This window comes from Protopterus annectens, chromosome 2.part2 (assembly GCF_019279795.1).
Source record: "Protopterus annectens isolate FY-2018-M chromosome 2.part2, PAN1.0, whole genome shotgun sequence".
In the NCBI taxonomy this organism is placed as follows: domain Eukaryota; kingdom Metazoa; phylum Chordata; order Ceratodontiformes; family Protopteridae; genus Protopterus; species Protopterus annectens.
The window spans coordinates 602,484,363-602,506,962 of NC_056730.1; the positions used below are offsets into that span (position 1 = coordinate 602,484,363).

The 22,600-nt window shown below is 37.7% G+C and overlaps 1 protein-coding gene across 1 annotated transcript in view; it reads right to left on the reverse strand.

Moving 5' to 3' along the window:
* LOC122795974 (dedicator of cytokinesis protein 2-like) overlaps positions 1-22,600 on the reverse strand; it is a 2,887,083-nt gene that overhangs the window by 1,373,564 nt on the left and 1,490,919 nt on the right. Inside the window, exons 15-16 of the mRNA XM_044064456.1 lie at positions 20,597-20,695; positions 14,104-14,176 (exon numbers count right to left, since the gene is read on the reverse strand). Of these exons, the coding sequence (XP_043920391.1) occupies positions 14,104-14,176; positions 20,597-20,695 (172 nt within the window). The remainder of the gene's footprint in view (positions 1-14,103; positions 14,177-20,596; positions 20,696-22,600) is intronic.

The following is a 22,600-nucleotide window of genomic DNA, read 5'->3' on the forward strand; positions in this document are numbered from 1 at the left end:
TTCAGTCCTGGGACCACTCTTGTTTGGCATCTACTTCTCTGAAGTACAGGCCAACACTAAGAGACTCTGGCTAACAAAGTTTGCAGATGACTGCAAACTGGGAGCCATTATTGAATCCCCAAATTATGTGGATATTCTACAAAAGGGCCTTACAGAAACAGATGCCTGGTGCCAGAGCCATGGGCTCAAGCTTAATGCCAAGAAATGTGTAGTCATCCCCTTTGGAAAAAAACATGTACCCATGAATTACCACATAGGTGGCAGGACACTAAACATCGAAAGTGTGATGAGAGACTTAGGGACACAGGTGGACAGTGGTCTCACTTTTGATAACCACATCGCCACAACAGTCAGGAAATCCTTCTATGTGGCACACCTCATCCCTAAGGGATTTTCCTCCAGAAAAAAGGAGGTCATTGTCCCACTGTACTCATCTCTCATTAGACCCATTATAGAGTAAAATGCTCCATTTGGTATATACCTCACAAGACATCTGCAACAGCTGGAAAGGCTGCAGAAATACCTCACTAAAAGAATCACAGGCTTAAAGCAGATGCCATATGCTGACCGTCTAAAAAAACTCCAGCTATACTCTGTAGCATATCGTCTACTCAGAGGCGATCTCTGCTTAACATGCAAGGCCATGTCAAACCCTGAGCTGTTGGACATGCTCCACATAAAGAAATCACAATCCCTCAGAGTCACACGCTCCAGGGATCTAAACCTTATCATCACAATGAACAAATCATGCTTGAGGGATAGGTTCCTGACCCAGAGACTCCCCATACTCTGGAATAGACTGCCCATACATCTCAAACAGAGCGCCTCATTGGCCCTCTTCAAAAGGAACCTTGATGATTGGATGGGAGATAGGAAATTCACCCCGGGGATCATGTTAGTCACCCTGCTAGACAGGGGCCCAGAGAAGTAAATATTGTGGGAAGAAATATCCAGGGAATTGTTATGGCTAGGCTTGCATAGGACTTAGAGCCGATAGCCTAGTACCAACCTATGAACCTATGAAACAGGACTAGGGCTACACATTCCATGGGCCTAAATATGGCCTGCAATTTAAATAGGACATACTGGAGGGACAGATTAATCTCCCAGCAACTGCAGCATCTTTGGAACAGGCTACTAGTTCATGTGAAACAGAGCAACTCTATGACACTGCTCAAGAGGAACCTGGACGAGTGAACAGGGTACCATAAATTCTTAACAGGGATAGAGCACACTACCCTCCTGGACATGGGCAATCATCACTAAATGCAATCTTGGGTATTGACTAGCATTTCTATGGTGTTACATTGAGATAAAACGTATAGGCTTAAAATGACCTCCAGGTCGCTAGCTTAGTAATCTCCTATGATCCTATAGTTGGACCAAATACAAATAGATACACCCCCCAAGCTCAGATAACCTAGCCCCTTGGATAATTCACCTTTGTAAGGACTTCATCTTATATCTCTCAGTTATATATATATATATATATATATATATATATATATATATATATATACAACCTTTTACTCATCTAATAAGATTAGGCCTCAGATATGGAAAACAGCAATAGTCACTCCTATTCCAAAACTACCCAAGCCAACTATTGCTTCACAATACCATCTGATCAAAATACTTCCCACTTCAGTTAAAATACTAGAAGACTATCTACAACTAAATTACTGATTATTTACAGCACCATAACAGCCCTCTACTCCCTAACAAATGACATTCTATCCAATATAGACAAAGGCAACCTGACAGAAGCCATCTTTATTGACCTCACAAAACCCTTTGATCTAATTGACCATATTTTACTGTTTAACAAATTAACTGAAAAAGGCATTTGTGACAATGTAAAACCTTGATTTGTAGACTTCCTCACCAGTAGATCCTTCAAGGTAAACGCAGACACCACCAACTCTGAAACAGCTCCTCTTATGAAATGAGATCCCCAGGGTTCTGCTTTAGCCCCTCTGTTCTTTTGCATATTCATCGACAAATTCCCATCTGTTTATCCTCAGATACTCTTAAGCCTTTATGGAGATGACATAGTCATCAACAGATCAAACAAATCCCACTCTATTATACAAAATCAGCCCCAAGATGACCTCAATACCCTCAGCTAATGGTTAATAGGCCAGAAACATATAATCAATCACTCAAAAACAAAAGCAATGCTAGTATTTGAAACCAACCAAAAAACAGGCAATGCACCCAGCTTCCCTAATATTAAAGATGTTACCAATACCACCATAGAAACCACCACAGCCTTCAACTATCTTGGCATTCGGCTATACTAATTTCTTAATTTTCAACTTTTACATTCAAAACATAGGCAAAAATATCAGCCCTCTACTGTTCTGATTGAACAAACTAGCTACTCTTCTGTCAAAACCAGCCAAAGCTGCCATAGGCAAAGGAATAGTCTTAACTGAAGTATGGACTACCCATTATAGCTGCAGCCTCAAAGAAAAATGCCACCACCTTACAAACCATCTCCAATAAAATCTGCTGGTTCATTACTAACCCCCCTCCCCCCAATAATGAGCACCACTGTCTAACTCTTGGAAAAGTTAAATGTCTCCCAGACCATTTGAGTGCCAACCCCCTACTAGTATCACTAATTCAGAAAGCCCTTTCTCCTGAGACGTCATCCCCTCTCACTCATAAACTTTTCACCAAAATTCCCACATATTATCTCAGGAATATATCTCAATCTCAACCCACCCCTCTAACTCCAAAACTGAACTTTATTGTACTGACTGTACATTCTTGGTCCTAATACCTAAACTATGGGACTCTATTCCTCTCTCAATTTGAGACATCTAAAAGTACTCAAACTTCAGACAGCAGCTTATGGAACACCTCTTCACCCAAGCAAAGTGTAGTTGCACTCACTCAGGTCATGTTACATGAACCCTGCAGCTCTCTCTCTCTCACTAGGTTTGCCACCTTTCGTTGTGGCTAAAACTGGAGTAAGGCCACACCCCTAACATCACCTGTAAGCCCCCCCCCTGCTCCCCTGCCCACTTTCCACACATTTTGTGATGTCACTGTGACATCAGTGGGTGGGAACACCCTCTTGTTCCATTCCTGATGCCTGCTTTCAGCTGATTTACTATCCTTTTCTTTAAAAAAACATAGTAAATCAGACGATTTCACAAACCCCGATAATCTGTTTCCCTTTTTGAAACAAAATACCGGGGTCTATATTAGAACATCGAAGTATTACTACTTTGAATCTTTGCATCGATCGCTGAGAATAGCGAAGCTGCAGAATATTGAATACTTTCCTAGGGAAAGTATCCGGTGGGCTATTTCTGCAGCTTCGCTATTTCCTCGATTGTGGAGAGAAGGTTACAGACCAGGTTAATGTAAGTGTGCAAATGAAGGTGAGTGTGCGATGGGGATTTTAGGGTTAGGGAGCGGGTAAGGTGAGTGTGCGATAGGGATTTTAGGGTTAGGGAGCGGGTAAGGTGAGTGTGTGATAGGGACTTTAGGGTTAGGGTGCAGGTAAGGTGAGTGTGCGATAGGGATTTTAGGGTTAGGGAGCGGGTAAGGTGAGTGTGCAATAGGGACTTTAGGGTTAGTCAGTGGGTAAGGTGAGTGTGCGGTAGTTACAGGCCTTAGGGTTAGGGTTGGGTTAAGGTAAGTGGATAGCTAGTCGTGTTTTGGCATGCTTGTGTTGTGTGTATGTTTGTTGGAACAGCAATTTTTTTCTCTGGGAAAAAATTCACTGTTCTGAGTGTTCGATGTTATGGTGTTGCGAGTGAAATGGTTTGATATTAGAACATTCGATATAGTAATACTTTGATGTTCTGATATAGACGCGAATACTGGAGTTTGTGCAGTGTTTTCTGGACTTCCAAATAATCAATTTGATTTCCAGATAGTTTGGAAAAAAATGGATAGGTGGCAACCCTATCTCTTGCATCCCTTTATCCCTATGTCATCCTTTCTTATCCCATCTTGTCATCCTCTTACTTACTGCCTCCCATTCATCCTACTTCCCTCTTCCCTTTGCATCTCTCTCACACTTTTCTTTCTACTCCTCTTCTCTCTGTGTGCCTCTCTCTCCTTTTCTCTGTCTTCTCTCCATGGTATCCTTTCTTGCAACTATTCTCACTTGCCTCCTGTAATGTCTTCATACCTCTCTATGTAATGATATGCTGCTTTCCCTGTAGCATAAACCATCTCAGTCATTATGGCTACATCTTATCCATAAAGCTCTAAGCAAAATTCAAGTTTTAATTCAATGTTTTGACATTATGAACTGCTTCTTGAAGTAAATATTGTAACAAATTTTTGCATCTCTAAAGATATATATATATATATATATATATATATATTTTGGGTCTATATCAGTTCATCGAAGGTTCATTTCTGTGAATCTTCATTCATCAACCCTAATACAGTGAATGTTCACATCAGTGAACGTTCACTTCAATTAATTACTTACCCAGGGAAAGGAACGTGTAGCCCAGCATTCCAACCTTCACACAAAGCACAGTACTTCAAGCCCACTCATGTGTGGGATTCTACACCTGCAACTATATACACCAACTCCGAGATCACACTACAGTGAGAAAAAGGGCAAATTTCTTATGATGGCCAATTCATTCCTTTCTCTTGGTAAGTCATTCTTTGACGTGAACATTCACAGAGGTGAATGTTCACTGTATTAGGGTCATTGAACAAAGGTTTGTGGAAATAAACCTTCAATGAACTGATATAGACCATATATATAAATATATATATATATTTATATATATATAAATATATATATATATATATATATATATATATATATATATATATGTGTGTGTGTGTGTGTGTGTGTGTGTGTGTGTGTGTGTGTGTGTGTGTGTGTGTGTGTGTGTGTGTGTTTTTAGCCTATCCTTGTATCTGTAAATATGTTTTTCTATTTTATTTATGTGATCCTATTCATGTAGGCTGTGTCTACAAATGGTCCACTGATATCAGTGCACTAACCCAGCAAACAAATATAAATAAATAAAATAAATAAATAAACTGCATAACATTACACTGCAGGGTATATGTAACTATCACAGTGACTCATTAGAATGAAGTATTTATTCTATGTATGCTCTTTATAATGATATGCAGCATGTTCATATAGTTCTCAAGTAAATTAAAGTGGAAATTAAATATAAAATATTGTAATCTGCCACAGCTGCAACATTATACTTCAGTTAACTCCCACTAACTTTGTAATATTTTTATACTGGCTTTTCAGCATAATTTTCTTATGACAATAGACCATAAATAAATGCAGGAAAATTAAGATGTGATTCCAAACAATGTTGTCAGACTGTCCTCTTGGGATTAAGCAAACATTATGGACAGTACCTGAAAATGACAGCTGTCAAAATCCTGTGGAGTTCTGAGGAAAGTACATCTCTAAAATGTTACAATTAGATCATTAAGTAATAACACTGTTTCAAAGCTATCTTAACATATTTCAATTGAGGCTCACATAAAATTATTTTTTAATATACTGACAGTCTCTTTTCAAGCTTTTCTTACAGGCTAACAAGTAAACCAAAGACGGTATAATATATTTCAAGTCATACTTAAGATGTAATTTTTCATATTGATGGTGAATTGATCATTTGGAACAGACATCAGTATATTGTTGCAATTATACAAGGGACAACATTTTGCCAAAGGTGAAGGTGCATAATAAACTGAGTGTCCACTGGAATGCATTTTAGCCAACACCTCTTTAAAGCGCAATCATGCATTTATTCAGTTTTGAGCACATGTGTCTGAGTGAAAAAATGATGAATTCTCAAATCCCCAAAGACTATGGATATTTTTTTGCTGGGATTTCAAAAAAATGGTCAACAAAGGGAAAAGACATGAAGGAGACAGAGGTATTGATACACGCTACTCAGTATTAATGAATAAAAATACAAGTGTCTTCGGGTGAGAGTCAGACCCACAGTGTAAATTACAGACTGGTAATGCTTTAGGGATTGTAAAAGTCTCCATGTTATGCAAAAACACGGAATGGCAGTGTGCACTTGCTGATATGTTTTTGTAGATACAAAGACTCCGTGGTGCAGGAGGGATAAGTAAATAAGTCGGCCTTGTGGTAGATTTAATAATCTTCATCCCACATATCACACAAAACAGCTGGTATTTCTGCTAAAACAGAAAGTTATCATAAACAGATAAAGCCTTGATACCATAATAAAACTCACTGGGCAGGTCTGCAAGAACACTGAAACATTAGTGGCACAGTGTCTGCAGTCAGACTGCACCAGTAAACTGTGCAGTTTGTAGACCAATGTAAGCTGTCAATCCACTGACAGAGCATAATTCTTCAGTGTCCACAGTAGTAGGTGACTACCCCAGTATCTAGAAAACCTGTGAATCACTGGTCCATGACATGCCAACCATCAGAGAAAAGAACTGCATGCCACTTCACATATGCACACTGTACCCACACAGTGTGTCCACCACCAATCAACTAGGCAATAGTGCCTGTAGGTGTTTCATGGGAATCAGCCAGCCTGGTTACACATATAAACATGCAGGTTGTATGTTTCAGAGGTAAGAAATGGCACCCAAAGGCATTGCATATCACTCCCATGATCCTGTGCTGTTGCTACCACATACATGCATGGCTGGACATTCTTGGCATTGTAGTGCTCCTCTACACATCCCAAACTATAGCACACTCATATGTGTTATGGAAGAGGGATAGTGAACTGATGGCTACCATTATGCAGTGTATACTGCTGCTTACATTAAATATATATATACATATATATATATATATATATATATATATATATATATATATATATATATATACGTAATATGATTCACAGGACTTTCTGTAACAAACCTCCTACACCCCCACACATACACATGTACACACACACACACACACACACACACACACACACACACACACACACACACACACACACACACACACACACAGAGTGTTTGGTATATCCCCGCCTTTCCATTCTTACATTATGGTTCCATCCTGCCTGCAAACAATTCTCTATTGCCATAGTATTAGCTATTGTACAACCATGTAATATGCAAATAAATCAACAGGAATGCAGTACAGATGCATTCACTGAAGCCAGCAATGTCAATTTATATATAACTCAAATCAAAATAAAATCAAGTGGAAAAATACTCTCTAAAACACAAGAATCTATAATACTCCAGTATACTAAAACCCTCCTAGTAAGAGACGTTCACCCTAATCCTGGCCCCATCTACCACAGCCAACATCAAAACAATTCCCCTCCACACACTACTTTAACCTCACAAAGGTTACCCCCAACTCCAGTAATCTAGCTTTTGTCACCATAAATATTAGAAGCATAAGAAATAAAACTACTGAACTACATGTCTGGATTACACAATACTAGCCTGATATTCTAGCTATAAATGAAACTTGGCTTAAATCCAGCATAAATGACTCCTGAAGTATACTCCCAACTGTAATATCATCTAAAATGACCATATACAGAAGAAAGGTGGTGGAAGGAGGTGTTATTGCTTTAATATTATCCAATAACTACCACATTCCCTCCTCCTACAACAAATCAATACCAAAATTCAGTTCAGCAGAGCTGCCTATTACTTTTCTTAAAGAAAAACAAACAAAAAAAACAAATATAAGCAAATATGTATTAATGCCTACTACATCCCTCCTGGTGACAGCACAGCTACACTGAAGATATCCTATGTTGTATATCGATAATTATACAATGACTGGCCATGAACATTCAAAAATGAGCATGCTGATTGGTCAGCCCAAGCAGCATGACTATTATAAATTGAGCATATACCAATAGAAAAAAGTACGGGTGCCCAGACTTTTTTCCATTACTATATGCTATAATTTTTTAAGCTTTCATCAACATAAACAAAAATAATAAAATTAGAAATCCAAACCGTCCAGAGGTATGAGAGAGATAGCATGGAGACAATACTAGGAAAATAGGTACATTATTCAAACCTAAAGAAATATACCTGATTTTCCTTATATTTTCTCCATCCTGTCTCTCTCTCTCTCATTCCTCTAAAGTTTCTGAATTTCAACCTTATTTAAAAAAAAAGAGCAACTGAGATCTTCCTTTCTCCTTTACTTCCTTTCCAAAGCTCGGATATACTGCGTAAGCGTGAGAACGTGAGTCCTATATACATGTGCAATACATCAAAAAAAGCAGCAGGATATCCAATGAAAGTGGAAGAACACAATGGAGCCATCTTACAGACTTTATTGAAGAAAAGTAAGTTATTTTTTCCCTTAAATAATGTCATTGTATAATTTCAATAATCAACACTGTGGTGTGGTATATTGAAAATTTACCCATGGATGGCTTTGTTTAATAACTCAGGATTCACTCTCATGATTCATCCATACCAACAGTGGGTAAATCTTCACTATACGACACCCACATCATCAGTTATTGCTATACAATTCCACAAGAAAAAATATTACTAGATGAGGTAAATATCCATTGGTTGGACATAACCCTTAACTCTTACATCTAGCATGAACTTAATACAGCTTCACACAACTAATTAATAGCCCCACACATTATAGCAAGACATTACTCTACTTATTAGACTGGAACTGAGGGTCAGACCCTAGCAAATTCACCATTGCAGGCAAAATGTCACACTCTCTCAGTGACCATCTCCCAATCTATACAACCAGTCATGTGATCTCACACATCTATTTGAACAATATGTTTATAAACCAACATGCAACCTGGCCATGTTTAACTAAGAAATATTCATTACTACTCTATCATCTATTAAGTAGAACATGCTAGAAATCCTCCCCTTAGATGATGCTGCAAATAAATTCAATACAAATTTTATAAATAACATAAATAGCCTTGCATCTCATAAAAGCAAGATGCTAAAAACAAATAATGCAATTTGGCTATCCAAAAACAGTCAAATGCTAATGCAGGACAGAGAAAAAGCATGGAAAGAATGGCAAAAATATAAAATACCTCAATATCTCGAAAACTTCAAAATGCTCTACAACTATACTAAAAGGCACATAAATGAAAACAAAAAACTATACTACAACAACATTCAGAACAATACTAAACACAACCCTAAAGCATTCTGATCAGCCATTAAAGAAATATTACATCCAGGAAAAATGTCAACCCTAATCCTTCTCCCAATAACTCCCCACTCAAAACTACAATAGAATGTGCCTCTTATTTCATACATAGTAATGTGTCCCTAACCATGGATTCTCCAACATTTAATCCTAGCTAAGTCCAACAGCCACATATCAACACATTCACTTTCACCTTCAAACCTGTGCCCAAACTGAACAAAAAACTACTCAAACAAATTCAAACCATGCTCTGCCTCAGCTGATGACTTTCTAAGGGAGTACCGTAAAACAGCAGCCAACAGCATTGCCTATCCTGTCTCAGTCCTTATAAATAGGTTAGCCCAGGTATCCAATATTCCCTCTCTCTGGAAACAAATTGAACATTATACCTCTACTCAAAGGAGGAAATTTAACAGATTATCACTAACTTTAAACTTATAGCAATCTTACCTCCCCTCTCCAAAATACTTGAAAAATATATTCAAAAAATTTGCTAAACTATCTCCTGGAGAAACAACTGATATTCCCACACAACACAGCTTCTTCCTCTTCCGAACACTGCACTTCTAAACTTTATAGATGCTATCAATAAAACTTGATCTAACAGCAAACAAGTCTCCTCCTTATTTCTAGAATTATCTAAAGCCTTTGACACAGTTTGTAACTGCAAACTTCTACTTCAGATTTCCTCACTAGATCTTTCTCAGCTCACCCTTCTATGTTTCAAAAGCTAGTTGTACAGTAGGTCTCATTCAGAAAAATGGCACTCCACTCACTCTTTGCACCTGCCAGTCACCAACAGTGTACCTCAAGGCTCTGTCCTTGGTGCCCTTATCTTTAGCATTCTCAATAACACCCTCCACACCTCCACACAACAGGCATCCCTAGTATGATATGCAGATGGCGCCACATTCATATGCACATCAGATAACCTGACACATCTCCAAAAAATTAACTTATGAAGCTTTAACAGCCAATGAAACATGACTGTGTAAATCACAATTCATACTCAACCAAAAAAAAAACTACTTATTCTTTTCCCCAAATTCCACTCTCATGAAAAAAACAGAATTTTAAATCTTCTCTCTTAACTATACTTCCATTGAAGTCACTTTCCATAGCAAACTATTAGGAATCATAGTGGATGATAATCTTAAATTTGACTTGTGTTATACAAAATTGTATAAAAAAACTCCAGAAAAGCACGAACAGGACCAATAAAAAATAAATCCAAGGTGGAAAACCAAACCAAGACAGACTGCTGCTCAGAAAATCTAATTCTTTAATACGAAACCATGAAAAACAATGAAAACACAAGCGCTTTCACTCGGTCTGTGCCGAGCTTTATCAAGTGAACATCCAAAGTGCTGCTAGGCTTTATATACACTGAAGTTAATTATTAATTAATCAATTAAAAAATTAATCAATTAAAAAATTAAAGCTTAAAAATGCTGGAGTTGATAAATTGTTAAAAATGCTTCTTTGTTAAAAGTTAAACCTAGTTCATTATAATAAATGTATACAGTAAATATTATATTGTATAAAAAAACTCACCAAAAACTTGGGATGCTTTTACAGAGCCCAAAACTTTTATACCAACACAACTAAAATAAATTTGCCGCTATTTACCTTTTCCTCTAACTACTTTATTGTGCTTCCATTCTTACTCACCTCCAGGCATCACAAAAAGCAAAACTTGAACACGACTATAATAAACTGGCTAAATTTGCATCAAACCGCCCTTTTAGAACCCACCACTGTATAGCACTAAAGCCTAAATTGTTTAGAACTACACCATAAATTAAGATAGTCACAGGATCTCACCACCTTTAAAATTATCCAGCATCCATTTGCTTGACCAGTACTAAATACCATTCTATGTAACTATGTTTCCACTTGATCATTATGATCCAATGACCAAAAACTTCTTTGTATCCATAAACCTATCAAATCTGCTGAGCATGGTCTGTCCACATGCCATGTTGCTAAGTCCTGGAGCTCCTTAGCTGCATCAGTCAGTTTAGTAGCCCCCTCATAGTCCTTTTTTCAGGGGGGTAAAACCCCCTGTACCCCCACACCCCCTGCAAATTATATATACTATCTCCGAGATCACACAACAGTGAGGTAAGGGCAAATTTACTTACCCTGCTGCAACACAATCACATGCAAAAGACTGCAGACAGAAACTCCACTTAAAAGAATATTTATTCTCATGAGCATTCACTTGTTTTTTTTTATAAAGCAGTAAAAAGCTTTTGTTCATGTGAGTGTTCACTCTTCTCAACTGCAGCTCTATCTATCTATCTATCTATCTATCTATCTATCTATCTATCTATCTATCTGTCTATCTATCTATCTTTCCATAAATAGATAGATAGATAGATAGATAGATAGATAGATAGATAGATAGATAGATAGATAGACAGACAGACAGACAGACAGATAGATAGATAGATAGATAGATAGATAGATAGATAGATAGATAGATAGATAGACAGATAGATATTTAGGTTCAATGATCAAATTGGTCAAACTCTGATGGTGCTAACATTGACATGTTAACATCAACAACAACAAAAGATGACATGCTGCTGCACATGCTCCAAGAAATATTCTTAGAGCAACATGTTTTTTATAGTGGTCAAGCCCCCTGTGCACCCCCCACCTTCTCCTACTTATATATACTAACTCAGAAATAGTACAGAACCCCAGGAAAAGGGCATATTCCTGAACCCCGGGGATTTCTGGTCTTGCACTTCTGTTAACCATCTATTTTTGCAACCAAAGAGCATTTCCAAAATAGAAATTGACATTAAGGAGTTTTGGGAGTTTCACTTAATTTGTATATTTTAATTTATTATTATTTATTAATAATGTTATCTGTATCTCTCTCTCTCTCTATATATATATATATATATATATATATATAAATATATATATGTATATTGATAGAAAGACATAGATATATACTAACCAGTTAACCCCACTGGATGCAAGTGTCCCTTTTAAGTGGCAAACTGCAAGTATTGTCTAGTTAAGTGACTAGACTAAATGTACATGTCTAGTCAAGAGATCTTTGCCTGTTCAAAAATCTTAATCCCTCCCAAAGCATAAAAAGAACACCTTGGGGGGATAGATATGCATCAGAGAGAATACCACCTCTTTTGAATCATCTCCCTCTCCATATAAAGCAAAGTACTTCCATTATTCTATTCAAATGTGTTCTAGGCAAATTGATGGTAAACAGTAAAACTCACCACTGGTTTAGCACCTTTGTCTCTTTTGGATAGGGATAACAAATAAATGTTCTGGTCAGCTCTGGGTTATTTGTACTTATTACAAGGGCTAAACATGTCTTGGGAATGCAAAACTAGACTTCAAAAGATCCTCAAGGATCAGTAGCCTAGCAGATACCTATCAGCCTATGAACCTATAACTTACTGAGTCACACAATGGGCAACTAAAGGTAGAAACAATCAAGCTCTGCACTTTGGATACAGGAAGCATCTCATTAACAGTTCAGAGCCATAATCCACTGAGAAAACTGCCAGACAAATTCTCTGAGCTAACTGCCTGACAAAGTGATATCACATCATATTGAAAGCAGACTGTAAGAATCTGATGGTATCACTTCTGTAAACAGTCGAGTATTCGACTGCCACCGATATAGCTTTCATAAAGGAATTTTTGTTGATGATTCATGGCCTTCCTTGGTGTCCAAGTAATGCAACCTTTCAACAGTCTGTTGGATCACAGATCATCACTGACTATATTTAAGAAGTTATGAGATGTTAATATTTATTCTGTACAGTAGTACAATGATCTATGCAAAATGAGTTTTCTATAAACGTTGGTTCAAAAGTGTGCATAACAGGACTGCTTGAATGACTCCAGAATATTTATGTTTATGCATTTTCCAAGGGATGACATTGCTGTTCAAAAGGTACTTTACATATACACAATGATCTATATCACCTTTTATACTTTAGCTTTCCTGTGGTTATAGTACATTTGAGTGAGTGTGGTATATGAAAGATAAATGAGGTGCCGGTTGTCTGAACAGCACATGGTTTTCAGCCCTCGTATGCCATCTTAAGGTATACCTTGTAGTGCTACACACAAACACACACACACACACACACACACACACACACACACACACACACACACACACACACACACACACACACACACATACACACACACACACACACACACACACACACACACACACACACACACACACACACACAAGGGGCTCAGGTCAAATGACAACCTCAGACAGTAAGATTCCACTGAAGCATGTTCCCACACACTGTCATACTAATTTGGGATGGGTATCCTTATCTTGGTGTACCACCATATTTCAAAATATCGATTGTACTTTCATCATCCAAGTCCAAGACCTTCATATTTTCTTTTCTCATTGCTAAGACCAGAGAGCATCCCATAAATATTATTATCAGCTGTCTCTCCAAACTTTGGTGGATATATATATATATATATATATATATATATATATACACACATATATATATATATATATATATATATATATATATATATATATATGTATATATATATATATATACATACATATATATATATATATATATATATATATATATATATATATATATATATATATATATAGATAGATAATATCTACATACATAAACAATTAATATAGGTATGGAGGATGCAGTTTCCTTAAATTGCAAACTGCAGTTTGCTTATATAGATAGACAGATAACTAGGTAGAGATAGGTATGTATGTATGCATGTATGAGAATATATATATATATATATATATATATATATATATATATATATATATATATATATATATATGATTCTACCTTGTATTGCTTCCCTTTAGAGACAATACCCATACTGTGGAGTATTAGCATACATAAAAATCATAAAATATTATCTACTGATCTGGCATTATAACTTACAATCAACAGAAGATCTGTGCTTAAATGTGAATCTCATATGGCTTTTGTGAACATCTTCAATGGGAACTGCGATCTGAAAAAAAAACAAATTGCAAACAAAGTATTATTCAGACTCATTACAAACAAGTATGCCTTCTCCGGCATAACATAATCTGTTAAAAAAGGTATACATCTTCATCACCTCAGTCCAGTCTTGTCACTTCTACAGCCTGACCTTTTAATTTTAAATTCTTAAATCTTTTAACAGAACTATGTCTTATGTAGTATCAAATTCTTAGATCATTCAAGCCAAAATGTCCAAAAATGATGCAAAGTTATAGGTACAGATTATGGAGATTCACAGCAATAAATGCAAACTGGTGATTAAAGAGGTAAAATCAAACAGATTTTTTGCAAACTTGCTACCAAGCTAATTGCATGCAAGACTTTAGCACCTTCCTTTAAGGGTATCTGCATTCCACAGTTGTTTTGTCAGAGTGCTGATGCCAACCATAAAAGTTCATGACTTGGCAGGTTTAAACTTTCAGAATTAGAATAAACGTTTTCTGTCTCTCTTCCTTTCTACATACCGTGCCTCAACTGTGCTCTTATATGGTTTAAATAAGGCAGTGGGCTATATACACTATTGACCTGAAGGGGACTAATCTGCTGTTACAGAAAATATTGGGCACATAAATGCTTGTTATCTATTCTGTTACTTATTTTTATAAATTCCTTCTGAAAATTTGAGCATTCATGACTGGATAACACGCTAAGTAAACATACAAATTAATAGCACTTCCAAGTTCACACTATGTAAATATAAAGTGGAACTTAGTATAATGTGTCACAGCAGCATATGAAAAACAGATGGCAGCACTGACTAACATCCTCATTGAAGTGACCATTATAGAGATGGGTCTTATCATGGAGCACACAAGCCTGACCATAGCATCATCTAGAAGATAATGCATAATGCCAACCTTCTCCATTTCTGTGTTATAGATCTTGCACAGATTACTGCACTGCACATCTGCTGGTTGAGGCTGAGAGCTGCACTTGTCTCAGCGGCTGGCTGGAACAGTAGATAACACCATTTTACAGTGCTAGTCCAATGCACAGTGGGTAACTGTAATGCATTGCTCTTGCCTGCCCATGCTGCAATACCATCCATGATATCACTGAAAGAATAGGCTTTCCAGAGTGGGCAGGCCCCACACTAGATTGTGAACTTTGCTGGGTGTGAGGGTGAGTCTACACTGTCATCCCAGCCAGTGGGTGTGTGCTCATCTAGAAGTGAGACAGATAGTCAAACAGTGTCAATGTGTCCTGAGACTGACGTGAGATGCATGTTGGTTTCGTTGTCAGAACTTGTCAGGGGACTGACCTCAGACTGTTGTTCCTCTACAGGTATCACAGTCAAGGAGGTGTGTCTTGCAGATACAAATACAAAACCATACTGTGTGATAGTGGTTAACTTGTATGTCCCACGGCCCATTGTATGCATGCCACTCACAGCTGAAGTCCCACAATCGAATAAGAAACACCTATTTGTGACAGTGATTCCCTGATTATGTCCAGTGTTAGCAATGCTTTAACACAACCACATTTTATGGTATAGTCACACTTGCATTAAGCTTCTTGCAATCTGCCTTTATACCTGGATGGTCTCCATGAGAGATACACGGCATCTGGCACCACTTACAGACTCTATATCAGCACCTCCAGGTATGATACTTATCACCTTAGTATCACCATGCAAGGATTTCAGAAATTATTCCTGAGTATGGTGCTTGATGGAAGACCACTCCCTGTTGTTGTCCTTAAAACTGCTATGTTACATGACTTTTTTGAGGCCCTTCTATGTTGTTATTTACACACCTCTGATATTGATATAGGGTGCAGCTCCTCCTACCTACAGCATTAACATCATGCTCCATTCTTTTCGATATGCAGTCACATAGAGGGTGGTGAAATCCCCCCTCCCAAACAGAAATTTACTATGTGTCCTGACTGTCTGAAGCGAGGTGTCATTTTCTGCAGGGCTGAACTTGTCCAACCACTACCATTCATCACCTTTGGAGGACATGTATGTCCCTAGGCGAACAGGATGGCATAGACTGTAATGGCAGACAACAGTGCACAGTGGTAACTAAGTCACAATAAAAGAAGAGTGGCACAATAGGACATGGCTGGATAGTCCAGGATTAAAATACTGTGGTAATGGCATATGTTCTTTATACTACGTAGAGCTCTGTGGCTGTCAAAGGAGTGTTTCCTGTATCAGTGCACTGCCATCCACAGCTAGATTCACATGTGAACACATGCATGAGTGCAGTAGGGTATAGAAGGTGGTGCTACAAATGCTTATGCTGCATTGCTGGAGAGTGGGTGGCTGTCAGACATCTCTGCTTTGCCATTCCCTGCTAGAGCTGTATGTGAACAGCTGTATGACTGCAGTAGAGTACAACTGTAGGTGCTTGTTATAGCATAGGTAAACATGTTCCTGAATGTTAATCTAAAAACCATTCAGTTACAGGGACATTCAAAATGGAGATATTTACATGTGTGTAACACTGCAACTATATCTCTTATCACAATTATGTAGACCTCTGTACACATCTCGCAGACTGTCACCTCTGCAATTCCTTGCTGGAAAAAAGTGATTGAAGCTGCCAAAATAAGTCTGCTATTTATTTTTTTATGCATTTTTTGGCATACAAAATGGTGGATCACTTGTAAATGTTGTTAACAGCTTGTAGTTGGCTCCCTATTGAAATGTCAGCACTCAAAATGTTGAATGCCTACTTGCAGAAAAAAAAAAAACTGTAGGAGAAGAGCGATTCATGAATGTCACACTTCTCCCTTAAGATTCTTATTTTGTAGGAGGCAAGCCACCCACACCAATGAATGTATATACTAATCCAAGATTGCCATACCTCAGATAAAAGGGAATATTCCAGGAAATGTCAATTTCAAACTTAGAATATGTAAGTCCATATTTTCAACCATTCAGTCTCCGTGCTTCATTACCCTTATAGTTTTCACCCTATTTATGATACTTAGGCTAGATTTGGCTTTTGTTTATGAATTGCTGTCATTCATAAAAATACACAAGTGACATGAGGCATACATGCACTCTGTTACATGTCATTGGCATATGTGCCTGTCCTCTCATTCATGCAAGCTGCAAATGTATGCACACTGATGGGGGCACTACACACAATTCAGCATCATCTGCAAGAACTGATACTTATGCTACTGTATGTATCATGCATTACATTCATAGACATGGTTGCTGATGCTAATGTCTCATGAAGAGCACCTGGATGGTGTGCAAAGGAGACCAGAATTATGCTCTGTCTCCTGCACATCTAGTTTAGGGAATGGTTGTTAGAATTCCACAGAGGTTCTTCCAGGAAGGTTGATGCCTGGTATAACCTGACAGCTCTATAGCCTAGGATGACCAGTATCCCACATACTTGTGAGCAGTGCAGGCACCTGTACAATAACCTGTACCACGTCAGCTTGGAGATTTCCTCTCAAAGGAAGTAGAGGTGTAGTAAGCATTTCCCATGTCTGTTGTGTATAGTACTGCATTTAATAAATATGTTTTGCTGTTTCAAACAGATGTCTTTTTACTTATTTTGCTTTATTGGCAGATCCTGGAGTACTCCAGGTAGCTGCTATGATTAATTGTTGATTTCTTTTAAGTGTGCTGGTCCTACTTTTCTTTTTATTTAATCTGACATATCCCAGAATTTTGCAGGCTTGTCTGCACAGAACTGATTTGTTGAACCACTGCCAGGGCTGTAACCATGGGGCATATTGGAAAACATTTCATACTTTTAAATCGTGGCACAAAGGTGTATTTATTGTAGCAATAGGCTCACAGGTGTACTAGTCTAGCTGCCCTTATGGGTCATTTTCAGCCTAGCAAATTTATCCAAAGAAGAGAATAAAACCCTGTACTTTGTGTCTGTTGGGTAAATGCCTTAAACCTTAAGCCAACTCCATCTCTGTTGTCTGTTTCACTACAATTAACAGCATTGGTGCAGCTAGCTGCCTGTGCTCATTTGTAAATAATGAAGCTGTGTAGGCTGCTGTCATGAAGTGTAGGAACATTATATCTTCTTTCTTCTTTGCACATGCACATATTCCTGTAGTTCTTTGTTGGGATTTGAGAATCGTTTAAGGCTTCTGCTTGCTTGTAAATGTGCATGGAGCTGTACTGTTGTTCTTTCATTTGCATATCTGGCACCTTTATTTGATGTGTGATTGTTGCTTGCATGTCCATTTTGTAATTTAGCACAGGAAGAGCATGCAGAAAATGTTGCCAGCTGCTGCAGGAGGCAGCAGACACCTCTGAAACAGCTTTATTAGTGGCATCTGTGACATTTCCTGCCTTAACTGCCGTATCACCTCTGGGTTATCTGCATTAATGTCAGGTTTCCTAATTTTTATCTCCCTTTGCAGGTCTCTCTTGTCTAGCTGAGGTGTAAGCATGTCAGCCATGGCCTGCTGCCACCCCTTCAGAGGCTGTGGTTAGAGTGAGGCATATGAGTGTCTTTTCAGGACAGAAGTTTGGGATAATCCCAGCAGGCAGCACAACCTAGTCACTGGCTGTAGCTGCATCGGAGCTATAGAGCATAGTGGAGGTTGTAGTTAGGACAACAATCTGCTGGGTCATCATCCAGCAACCCTCTTACAGCAAGTCGCCGACCCACTTGACCAGCTGGTTAATGCCACCAGGCTATTAGAGACGGTGTGGTTATTACCACCTCTCACTCAGGGCAAGCACCACCATCTACTGCATCTTTGCAATGTTTCCTCAGGTCAGATGGCAGTTGGCAGGTCAACCATACCCCATCTTATTCCCAGCAATTTGGTTACTCTTTGTCTGTGTAAGTGTCTCCCCTGTCCTGCCCCCTTATGTGTCCACATCCACCCTTTATTCTTCTACTTTTTTTTCTTTCTCCCCTCCTGTTTCCTTTCCTTACTCTCTGTAGATAAAATGGATTCTTTACCAACCAACCAGAAAAAGTATCCTCACACAACCTGCTTTACCTTACATTCTTCCTTCTGTGTGATTATATACTTGATCCTCTTTCTACTCCTGCCAATGAGCCAATATGGCATGCATCCAGCATGCCGGTTGCCCATTCACTGCTGCTCATCATCTCCTATACTAGTCTTCATTTGATGGGTGCACCCGCTGCTTGACAATATGGGTGACAGCTTAAACTTACTGCTGTATTTCTAAGTTTCATTCTCACTACTCTCACACAATATGGTGTGACATCACAACTTTACCTTTCTTTGTGGACTTGTGTACATCACTTTGCTTCATTTATGAAGAATCCATTTCTTATCTTCTTACTTACATTATTTGTACCTATTTCTTTATTCATATCTATAGTATCTGCTGATTTGTCATTAGCACTGCACCACATTAATGTGCTGGTGTATAGATCCAGTCCGTTACATTATACTATTTTATTTTGTTTCATTTTATTTATTCCCATTTGTTCCCCAAGAAGATTTAACTAAGCATGATTTTTTTTCAGTGGAGACACCTGGAGAAAAGCTCTACAGGAATGTAAAACATAAACACAAAGACATTTTAAATTAGTTATAAGAATATGTTCAGAAATATTAAAATCACAACAGTATAAAGAATGAATATTGTCTACACTACAGTTTACCAAACTAGCTTAATATTTTGCAAACAACATCTTATACCTTTCACAGCCCTTCAGTACAGTAAAACTATATCATGTAACTTTTTGCCATATATCAGTTTGTATCGGGTGAATAAATAAAAAGAGTGAGTGTTTCAAGGAAACTGCTCAATCTCATATCTAGATCACGCAACAGGTCACCATGGAAAACAGCAGCTCTGCAAATTGTTTGATGCAACGATGGCATAAAACCATATGATGATTTATCTTATTAGGTAGCAAACAATACAACTGAGGGCTGTTTTTTATCTAGCATAGGCATGAAGAAAAGTCTTTTCCATAGAGACTTCATTGTAATGTTTGATGCAGGCTGATATGAGAAAAATATTTCCTCTGCGTGTAGTTCTGAAATATATGCAGCTATGGTACAAGACTGCTATAGGAGCCATCAGTGCTTTTAATTGGTTTGCCACTAAAATTGTCCATGCCAGCATACATGATACATTATTAGTCATAATCCATGTATTTAGAGGGCTTGGAACAATGTTTGGAGCTGTGTTGTTCTAACTAATGACTCAGGTGCAATGCACACAATCAAAGCACAGTATGCTACATTAGCATTGCATTCTAGCAGACAACTGACTTACACTACCAGATGCAAACTGTGATGAAATTATTCTGTGAGTGGAAGTATTCCTTTTTATTTAACCGAGCTTTTCATTTTTTGTAAAAGATAGTTTCAGCATAATTGTGAATACTGTGGGTGCACATAACTAAGTTTACAACAAATTCTTAATGAACCTACAATTTATTTTACTGTCTGTTGTACTGACCTTTACGGTCTCCAGCCATCTCTGATGCCGTAACTGATAATAAACAGCTGAACGGTATTCGCTGACAGGTTTATCTCCAGCTCCCTGGAAAATCACATTCTGTAAAAGATAAGAGAAAGCCAAACAAAGATTACATTATTACTAGTAATGTACTGACATGTACACATCAAATGTTGCTCACATTTATGCAGTGAGGAAATAACACCCACCCAGGGGTGTTGTGAGGCCTGACACCACAGGCAGAGGGCCTCTACACTCCTGGAAAGGCATTATTTCCTCAATGATGCCAATCCTGGACAGCATTTTTTGGCTTAGACAATGAGTTGGCAGTAAAACTGTTTCATTTTGTTTTTTAGTAGTATAGAGATGCATTTTTTTATATTTTTAATGTAAAATAATCCTCTGCCTAATGTTTAAAAGTCGCTGTAGCATACATATATAATTGTTGTTGAGGAAGTATTTTACATCCAAAATATGTTAAAAAAGTATTAATACCTCTCAAGTGTACCTCATTGTGAGGACCATTGCTCATTTTAAGTCTTAAAAATTCCATGTTCCATGCAGTTCTACCTTGAAAGGGTCTAGCATATGTTCAGTGCCAAGAACTTTTTAACTTATTTTCATGGGAAATAATTCTGAATCATATTAATGCATTAAAATAACTTGTTTTGAATATAGCATGTCCCATTTTAACCATCCTTTGAGCTTCCTAGTTAAATTTGTTAGTAAGCTGTTACAAAGTGTTCAACATTTTGCCCATTTGTTCTATATTGCTGGAGTTAGTGGTCAACATTTTGGCACTGGAAGGATGAGAGCTATGTAGTTTTAAATGTCACTGCACAGAATCACACACACACACACATACACACACACACACACACACACACACACACACACACACACACACACACACACACACACATACACACACGCAAAGAAAATCACACAGATACATACAGAAGCAGAGACAGATTCACACACATGCAATCTCACAAAAACATATCCATGGGCACAAACACATGCACACCAATGAACTCAGCAATTACAGACACTTTTTTGAATGAATACACCTCACATGTTTTTGTAATCAAATGAATTAGAAAAAAAAGTAAAAGTCATATACTGCAAAGTATTCCAGCTACTCCTGAGCTGTCCCTGATTTAGCAGAAAATCTCTGATTTGCCTCCTTTATATTTTGGTAAATCACTGCTAAACATTATAGTTTCATACTTATTGTTCCTATCATTTGTGTTGATAAAAAACCCTCTTTGGATCCAAATTCTTGAACAATAGGTATGCCCGCTCACTTTTATGCACTCTCTCTCTGTTTCTTACATCCACTTGCACACAAAGATACACACACAACACACACACACACACACACACACACACACACACACACACACACACACACACACACACACACACACACACACACATTTGTCCATCACACTAAATGTGACTTTTTTAAACAACTCAACAAAGGGTAAGTAAAACAGCAAGTCCTTGTATCTGCTGCCGTAGTCTCTTTTGCTGAATCGTAATATGTTCAATAAATAGCAAAGCCACATTTTATGGGAGTAAAAAATGGTAGCTGTTTGTTTTTTTTTTGTTTTTTTCACTCCATACTTCACATCAGCTTAAAATGCTTCAGGGAAGAGCCTGGCTTGTTTTTCTTTTTTTTTTTTTACTGGGCTTTATCAAAATATTAACACCCCCTTTGGAGAATATTCATTCTTCAATAGGGTGGATAATGTACATTTAGACCATTGTCTAATCAGATATAACAACATTCAAAAAGCTTAAAAGAGGTGGCATTGGCGTAATGCTTAAGGCCTTTACTTAAGAAATACAAGGTACAGGGTTTGATTCTAACCTCTGCTTACTGACTAAGCTTATAATGGTCTGGAGATTGATAGCCTAGTATTTGTCTGTGAACTATTAAATTACAGGGAAATCAAACTTTGTGGGTGTTGTCATACAATGCATCAGTTATGACTACCT